At 36.7% G+C, this 10,155-nt stretch overlaps 1 protein-coding gene across 1 annotated transcript; it reads left to right on the top strand.

Annotated features, from left to right (window-relative positions):
* Window positions 1-9,090: 9,090 nt before the first annotated feature.
* Window positions 9,091-9,849, top strand: LOC139849298 (uncharacterized). Its single transcript, XM_071838955.1, has one exon. The coding sequence runs from the start codon at window positions 9,091-9,093 to the stop codon at window positions 9,847-9,849; it is 759 nt and encodes a 252-aa protein (XP_071695056.1).
* Window positions 9,850-10,155: the final 306 nt, after the last annotated feature.

Below are 10,155 nucleotides of genomic sequence, written 5' to 3'. Positions count from 1 at the left end.
TTGATGATTAAGATGATGATATTGAATGATAATAATGATGATATTAAACGATGATGGCTACTTCGTTGATGGTTGCTGCACGAGTAATAAAACCATCAAATTAGGTTAGGATTTTATTTGGGCTATTTTATTGGGCTGCGTGTTTATGTTTTTTTTTTAGTTGGGCCGAACCCCTTTTGTGTTGTTGGGCTAAGAATCACTTATGTTTTCAGTTGGGCCGAAGGAACATAATAAATAAATATTTGGTTGAGTTATTAACAAAGCAAACAGATGGTTCAGCTGGTTAGTGCATGTGCTACAGTATCGGGAGGTCGCGGGTTCGAGCCTAGGCAAGGGCATTTTTATATTTTTTGGAGCTTTTTCTTGAAGAGGTAGTTATTATTATTATTATTATTATTATTATTATTATTATCCTTAATCTAGTAATACTACAATTATTTATTTTACAAATCAACATATGTATATATATATAAAATATATTTTTACATAAGGTATACAAATATCACATAAATTTTGTTTTAACTAATATTATTAATATAACATTAACTAAATATCAAGTAAGTATTATAATGTATTATAAGTATTAATAAAATTATATATAAGAACATTAATCTTGATACATAACAAAATATATAAACTTAATTGATTTATATTATAATGTGTTAATATATATACATGATATAGGTTCGTGAATCCGAGGTCAACCATACACTTGTTAAATGTCATCATATGTATTTTTACTACAAAATACATTAGTTAAGTTTCATTTGATTCCCTTTTAATCTTTACATTTTTGGGACTGAGAATACATGCGCTACTTTTACAACTGATTTATTAAATGCTTTTGAAATACATTTTGAACTGCAAATACATGAAATGCTTTTATAAATGTTTGACGAGATAGACACAAGTAAAACATTCCTCGAATGAATTATGTGGACGTGATAATTTCCACCATTGAATTATGTGGACGTGATTATTGCCACAATTGATATGAATATTTTTCCCCTGATTATTATTGCTTGGTAACCTAAGAATTAGGGAACATCACTAATTTTGAGAATTAGTGCACGCCTAATTGATGCGAATCTTAAAGGTAGCTACCGGGTTTAACACCCCCACCCAGAATGTTCACTAGACGGAAGGGCTAGTGGACATGGTGTTTAGTACTTCGAAGTTTATATGATTATTATACATGCGAGATGTTCTGTTTTGGGAATTTTATTATGCGCATTATATGTTACTGTCGGTTACCAAGCCAAGCAATGAAAGTAAAGTGAATGTTATGTATCGAGAGAATGTTTTTATACACAGGTTATGTGTATGTTATTTTTGTACACGGATATGTGTACGGTTACTATGATTTATGAAAAATGGAGTTCGTACACGAGAAATGTGTACTGTATTTAAAAGATATCGCATGTACATTACAGGTGGGTGTAGGATTCGGGCCCATTTGTACCATGCAGGATTTAAATCTTGTGGTCTATCAAAATGATGAATTTTATTGTTTTATGATAAACCAATGAACTCACCAACCTTTTGGTTGACACTTGAAAGCATGTTTATTCTCAGGTATGAAAGAAATCTTCCGTTGTGCATTTGCTCATTTTAGAGATATTACTTGGAGTCATTCATGACATATTTCAAAAGACGTTGCATTCGAGTCATTGAGTTCATCAAGATTATTATCAAGTCATTCATAGTTGGATATATTAGGAAATAGTATGCATGCCGTCAACTTTTGATGTATTGAAAGTTTATCTTTTAAAAACGAATGCAATGTTTGTAAAATGTATCATATAGAGGTCAAGTACCTCGCGATGTAACCAAATGTAATGTATTCGTCCGGATGGATTAGGACAGGTCCTTTCAGTTGGTATCAGAGCGATGGTCTTAGTGAACCAGGTCTTGCATTAATGTGTCTAACTGATAGTTGCTTAGATGCATTAGTGAGTCTGGACTTCGATCGTGTCTGCATGTCAAAAGTTTTACTTATCATTTCGTGTCAAAAAATTACCTGCTTATCATCCTTGGGAAATTATCTGCTTATCATTCTTAGTCTAGACACGTTTTATTGCATTGACTGCATGAATAGTGTATAGACAAAATTTATATCTTAGCGCATCTGTTACTGTAGACTTGCCTGACATATGCCGTAAATTCCTCCGTAGTCTACGAAATCTTTAGTACTATATATATAGATATTCTATGTAGTTAGAATATCATCCAATATTCGAAACTCATTTCATATCGAAAAATCTTCCATCTGATCGTACGAGATGGATCCCTCAACCAGTTCGAATTCCTCGGATTCTGACAGTATTCCGACATGGATGTTCACCTAAGCTCCGAAAGCAGTGTCACTAGAATGCATCAACCAATTCATCTGATGGATTTGTATCCTACTTAATTATTGGAAACAAGAAGAAGGTGATCCCTTCCATCCACCATATTGCCCTCTTGGTGAAAAACCTGAAGCACTTACCGGCGAACCTGTCCGAAACACCATATTCACCCTTATTTCCCGAATATCTCGCCATGATTATATACTATCTCAATTTTAAACCTTTTTCGTCCGCTCGTTTCGACCGACAATCATCCCGGAATAATATAAGAAGTCAACGAACTTCGCGCTCGAATAATCAATTTGGAGAATATGGTGCAAAATTTACCAGCTTCATCAACATCATCAGCACCAGTACCATCAACAATCCATGTCTCAATATCTCATTCTGTAGCTCGAGTATAATCATCGTTCTACGTATCGTTTTACATCAATTATCTTCGTTCTTCATGGTGATTATGTAATCTCTAAAGTTTTAGAGATTATTCATTCTAATTCCAACCGAAAACCAAATGAGTTTAATATCATATTAACTCATCAAATCCATGGTTACATCTGAAGAAAATATATATGAATATATGTTTTCATAAATATTGTAATTTAAAATTCTTTTGTACAGACTGTTAATGGTGAAAATATTTTAACGGGTAGGTAATACCCTAGAAATATTTAGATTTCACATTAATAAATTACACTGTATATTCTTCCAATTTGATTCAATAGTAATTTAATATCCTACTTACATCCACAGAAGAAAACATTTGACAAAATAAAATTTGTTAGAAACAAACAAATTAACTATGAGAAATTTTGTTAAGAATCTACGCTAACTGTTCCTAGCTAACTGATTACATTTTATTTATCGCAATTTATGTTCTCGCAATTTTATTTATTGCCATTTAATTTCTGTTATTTATTTTACGCACTTTATTTATCGTCATTTAAATACGGTTATTTACGCATTTAAATAGCGGGACACGTATACAAGGTTTTGACATATCATATCGACGCATCTATATATATTATTTGGAATAACCATAGACACTCTATATGCAGTAATGATCGAGTTCTCTATACAGGGTTGAGGTTGATTCTAAAATAATATATATACCTTGAGTTGTGATCGAGTCTGAGACATGTACACGGGTCACGATACGTAATAATTAATTCAAATATTATATATTAAACTATATATGAATTATTGGGCTGTTAACTGTGGACTATCGACTGTGGACTAATAACATTGGACAATTAAAATGAATTAAAATATTGATTTTAACATATGAAACTAAAATATTTCTTCAAGTTTGCCACTTGATTTCATCTTAAATCTCATTTGTATCTTGAAAATTACAATCTGCGTTCAAACTTTTCATGATTCTTGAAAACACCTCAATCTAGAGGATGAACAAACCACACTTCATCTACGGAAGAAAAGATTGATGCATATAGTTATGCACCTAAAAACACTCGGAACCTGAGTAAACGTTTAACATGTATCTTTACTAGCTCCTTTGGCATTGTTATTACCAAAAATCACTTTGCAATCCCATTCCAAAGTAGCCAATTTTGTCACAGCTTCGGCAAATCAATTTCAACTTTTCATTCGAAGAAGTCTTATTATAACCTCGATATATAAGTTGCCTTTCATCATCGTTATCGGATAATCGTTTATATCCCACCACATTAGCAGTAAAATTACCAGGAACTTTATTACTCATTGACTTAAAGTCTCTCCGAAGAACCATTATATTTGTTCATTAAAACCCTATCATATACTCATCCACACCTTGTGACGAGAATTACCATACCAATTACCTGAAATTAGCAATCAATATTTTGAATCTCGCAGTGTTACTACATCAACATTTAGATGTATATATATAACATTTATCTCTTAGAATTATGATCTCTCAATCTGAAATCCTGAAAAGCACTCTAGCCTACGAATCGGTTCTTTGAATTTTAAGAAAGCTGATAAAGCAGCAAAAACTATAGATGACCTTAACAGTCAAAAGTTTGATGATAAAGAATGGAGTGTTGGAAACTCTCAATAGAAAATTTGGTACCAAAAAGCGGATTATGCGAAACTATGGAAGAAGACTGTGGACAAATCACAAGGACTAAACTTGTACTTAACAACTTCAGATGATTCCGTATCTGATGAACTCTTCAGCGAATATCTTGCTCCTTATTTATTCTAAATCCTTGCGAAAGGATTTTCTTCATCAACCTTCGAACTTAGAAATTCCAAAATATTATCATAAATATCTTCGATATTTCTGAGGATATTTTAATAAATATTCTTGTCCGAAATTATCTACCTCTCCGTGTTTTCTGTATTCCACTATATTGAAAACTTCTGTAAAATCTAAGTATAAATTATGAATGAAATGTGAAGAAGTGTTGAGAATTGAAGCATGGGTTAGTATAATATAATGACGCTTGGCCAACGTGATTATATTACCATAAGTCATGATGAGTTTCTATTGAAACATGATGATTCACAGATCAGAACATCATCATGTGCCATGTTACATAACTCTTTCATTCTACTTAACTTCTGAACATATCAAGAAAAATGTATTCTTGGTAGTTCTATCTTCTGTAATTTTGATAAATTTGAAACTCAAATAGTGCTATCACGTTCCACCCTGCTTAGAATATTATAATCATTTGAAACTCCATATCTACGAATTCTGGACCATTATTCGCTTGACTTGGAGTCGGGACAAGAAAACAAGAGCATGGAGCTCCGAAAAATAAAGAAAAATATAAAGCCGATCACAAACACAGGAATTACAGACCGTGTATATCAATGTTTATCGCAACATAAAGACACGGGAGAATTAAAAACATTATAACCCCAAGGGCAAAGTAGAAGAAAACAGATTCCTCCGGTGGTAATTGGAAAAGGAGAATGATTGTTGCGATAGTGAGGATAAGAACAAGAATCAGAACTGGATTAAGCATTTTCACAATCTTTTAAATTTGGGAATTTAGTATAGGAGGGGTGAAAAATAATGGAATGGAAGAAGTTCATTTATAGTGGAGATACCAGATAAAGCAATCGAGGCAGATCACCGTATTTAATTATAGAGATCTTAATTTCCTTATTCGACGAAGAATCAAATCTTTTAGATTTCGAAGATTTTCTTTAAATCCCTTAAATTCCGGAAGTCCACCGTGACTACGTCGAAAGTTAAATCTCTATCTCATTCTTTTGTGACAGCTTCATTCGTACGCTTCACATAATCGAATCGTTTTATCTATAGTAATCAATAATGATAAAACTCTACTTATCAACTCATATTCGTCATGAAAACATCTTTATTGTTAACCATGACGACCACACTCAAATTTCGGGACGAAATTTCTTTAACGGGTAGGTACTGTGACGACCTGGAAATTTCCGACCAAATTTAAACTTGATATTTATATTATTCCGACACGATAAACAAAGTCTGTTAAGTTAAATCTCAAACATTATGAACTTTGTCCATGTATTTATTTTATCCCTTGACTGTTCCCGACGATTCACGAATAATTGTGTGATAATATGTATGTAAATTTATATATACGCATAACCTATAAATATTACACTTAGAAATTTATAATAATTCATGTAAATAATTATGTATAAATATTAATTTATTTTACTAATATTATTATTATTATTATTATTATTATTATTATTATTATTATTATTATTATTATTATTATTATTATTATTATTATTATTATTATTATTATTATTAATGATATCATTATTAATACTATTATTAATAATTATTATCATTTATAATTACTATTATCATTATTAATAATCTTAAAAATGAAAACAAGTAAATAAATCAAATAAGTTATGTATCCCTATCAACTATCCATTCATTTTTACTCTTGTGATCTTTTATCAACAAAGAAAGAAGCAGATTGTGAGCTGGAAAGAAAGATACTGAGATCGTGGCCAAAAAACAAACAAAAGCTCCACTATTGCTAATTGAATGCTTTCTGTTTCCTGTCTACCTCAAGGACTTTCTAAATTATCACTATCTATTATATACATATACACATGTATAACTGAGAGTCACACCCACCATCTCTTAACTACTTTCCCTGCTACTTGATTTAATACACGATTGCAACCTAGGAATCATCTTTATCTTCTCTCGATCATTACCACCTTTTGATTTTGGTTCTCTTCTCAACATCGGTCACATGCTCAAACAAACCGAATTCCATTTGTAGGTATGCTACTCCACCAAGACCCATCTCCTTTGTTTCTTTTCTTTATGACCGCAACCATCGAAAAACACAGACCCATTTCACTTTGCCATATTCTGTATTCAAAGGTAACCATCGACTACTTATGTTTTCTTTTATTTCCAGTGCACCTACAACAACACCGCCTTATATAACCATCGGCTACAATCAATAATCACCATGCTCACCCAAGAACCACCCACTACTACAACTAGTCGTGAACCACCCCAAAACCAAAACCCATTAGTTTTATATCGATGCTCCAGCTCCTATTCTAATTTTTTTTTCAAGTAATCCTCCACCAAAAACCCTATAATTACTGCTATTCCTAATGACGTACGTCCCGCCATGACCGTCACGTGAGATGCATGGCGTACTTCTTAGCTGGACGTTTAGCTTCAATTCCTGGTTGCATTACACCTAAGTCAACGCCGTCTTCAGGTCATGATTGTTCTCTCGCTACGCCACCCGTAGCATACCGTTGAATGTTGACTCAGTCTGCTCAGTCGCTTGTCCATCCGACAAACCAGGAGAACGTGGAGCAGTTTGTGGGCATGATTAGAGGATTCTAGGAGTGGTAATCGTGGTTTAGTGGACTGATGGTAGTTACCTAGAATAACCGCCATCTTTCTCCTATAAATACTAGCCATAATCAATCATTTACAACAGATTAAAAACAATCAGCACACTTACCATTACTGATCACTTTGATTAGTTCACCTCGGAGGCTCGGCAAAAGTCAACCACCACAACACCCTTCAAACCTATCGCGTTAACCTGAGGAACCCCTTTCGAAGGTTAGTCACAACAATCTTTTGCACTCAGGTAAATTTTGGCTTGATCATTTGGCGTCATCCGTGGGACCGTTTGATCAATACTTTTACACAAGATGACAGGCGATTCCAATCCGTCAACAACCGCTAACACTGTAAAGAACCGTACGATCCTTTGAAGCCCAATGACGATAGCGGTTACGAGACACCAGACGACTCTATCAAGCGTACTAGGTTGCAATTTGATGATGATGATGAGGCCAATAAACGTGACGTCTAGGGGACAGGAACCCCGGAAGCCAACTTAAGCCAGCTTAAACCCATCGGTGGCAAAGAAGCGATACGTTTTTTGGCAAAATGAGGATTTGTTTTACCGTCGCTCATGTCCAAAGGCGGCAAAAAACCAACTGGTATGTCTAAAGTTCATCCACGAAGCTCTATACGTTCAACGTCAGAGACTGGTAAGAGTTCTGGCAAAACCAGAGAGGAGGCACGAAAGGACTTAATTGAGAACTTAATTCTAGCCACACCGGAATCCATGAGCACTCAGGTCGAGCAGCCTGGGGTGGCGGATAACATGTTGAACAATTGGTACGCTATGATGGGAGACAACGTTAAGCGAACGTTTGAAGTTTCCGCGACGTCGGAGAAGTTTACTCGAGAGATAGCCACCCATCCATTGCCTGTCGTCCTTACTACCCCTCTCACGCTAGGGATGTATGATGGCACAACGGATCCGGAAGACTTTCTGCAGCAATTCAAACACGCCGTCAAGACGCAGCATTGGGATAGTCCGATGGCATGCCACATGTTCCCGGGACAGCTACAAGCCGTCGCGAGAGAATGGTTCGCTAAGTTGCCTGCCTTGAGCATATCGAGCTACACCGTCCTCAGAACTAAGTTCGTGCAACGTTTCCAGAACTTTAAACGCACCGAACTCACTTACCTGGATGCAAACATCATCAAGATGAGGACGCGTGAATCCCTGATGAATTTCACTTCTCGCTTCATGGCGGAGTGCCAAAAGATCCCCGATCTGCCTGAATCGCAGCAGATCTCCGCGTACATCATAGGAATCTGTCAAACCCGTTATTTGTCGTTAGTAAAGTCGATGCGGCGTAAGCTGCCGAAGACGTTCGTTGAGGCGGTGAAAATGGTAAAGGATTATGTACGTTCCGAGGAGTTTGCAGATGCTACCGTTGGGGACCACAACACAACGAACCGACACGATAAAGACGATAAGGGAAACAGCAAAGGCAACGCAGGTAACAAGTACAAAGGAAGTGGAAGCGGCAACAACAGGGGCTACGGACTTTCCAGCCACAAGTCTGACCACCGTAACAGCTATCGTCCTTACGAACGGTACGCCCCAAAAAGGTTGTCAGCAGAAGAGGAGAGTTTGATAAAATCGTTGTCGAAAACGCCTAAGGAAATTCTGACAACGAAGGAACTAAGCAAAGATTTTCTGCCGCCGAAACCAATGCAGCCACGCTTCGCAGCGGATGAAAGTAAGTGGTGTATCTTTCATGAAGATAAGGGGCATGATGGGGATGACTGTAGGGACTTAAAAAGGTGATAGTTGAACGATTGAAGCTTGGGGAATTTGACCATCTGAAGCCGTCACGTGTTAAAACCCCCGGGGCAAAGAAATTTTCTTGGAAAAGAGGAAAAGAAAAAGCTCCTGAAAAGCACATCCACATGATACAAATGTGGCACGCAGGTCACGTCCAAAAGGCAGAAGTTTTGGAGGAATGGGAATGTGCCCCTCTCACGTTTCCTGCTTTTTGGAGAGTCTGTCCTACCGATTTGCCCGTGACGATAACCACCACGGTGAGATGGTGCAAGGTCTCCAGGATTTATGTGGTTACAGGAAGTGCCGTTGACATCTTATACGAACACTGCTTCTTAAAGTTAACACAGGATGTGCAGGATAAGTTAAAACCACCGCTTCATCCCGTCGCGAGTTTCACGGGAGAAACCACTTGGCCTTTGGGCCGGGTAAATATTGATGTTACGCTAGAAGAAGACGAGAAGCGGCGAACAGTAGCCCTGAATTTCATGGTCGTTAGAAGCCAATTGAAGTATAACATTATCATGGGACCGGAAGCGTTATGTGAATTCGACGCTATAGTTTCTACGGTACACGGAATGATGAAATTCCCAACCTCGTTAGGCGTTGAAACCATTTACTCTGATCGAATACCGATTGTAGGCCAGGTCGAGCAACCGCTACAGCGGACGGCACCGGTTGAGCATGAGGGGAGTGTCATCATTAACCATTCCTTTCCCAAAAAGACAGTTCAGATTGGGCAAACGCTATCCGATGCGACGAAAAGCGTGTTATGTGAACTTTCGGCAAAAAACGTGGATGTATTCGCGTGGCAAGAGTCTGATATGACGGGAGTACCCCGTACTGTAGCAGAACATCGCTTAAATGCTAACCCAAGTATAACCCTTGTTAGGTAAAAGAAATGGGGTATGGCTCCGGAACGTAGCGGCTTCTTAAAAAACGAGGTAGAAAAGTTAGTACAGGCAGACATACTGCGTGAGGTTAAGTATCAGACATGGGTCGCTAATCCAGTATTAGTCAAGAAGGCGAACGGCTCGTGGCGAATGTGTGTCGATTTTAAAGACATCAATAAGGCTTTTCCCAAGGATAATTATCCGTTGCCAGAGATAGATTGGAAGGTAGAGTCGCTGGCGGGTTTTCGTTTCAAATGTTTCCTCGACGCTTACAAAGGATACCACCAGATCCAGATGGCAGAACGTGAT

The sequence above is a fragment of the Rutidosis leptorrhynchoides genome, chromosome 5 (assembly GCF_046630445.1).
Source record: "Rutidosis leptorrhynchoides isolate AG116_Rl617_1_P2 chromosome 5, CSIRO_AGI_Rlap_v1, whole genome shotgun sequence".
In the NCBI taxonomy this organism is placed as follows: Eukaryota; Viridiplantae; Streptophyta; class Magnoliopsida; order Asterales; family Asteraceae; genus Rutidosis; species Rutidosis leptorrhynchoides.
The sequence above is the reverse complement of the archived record's forward strand: the minus strand, read 5'-3'. Positions and strand labels throughout refer to the sequence as shown.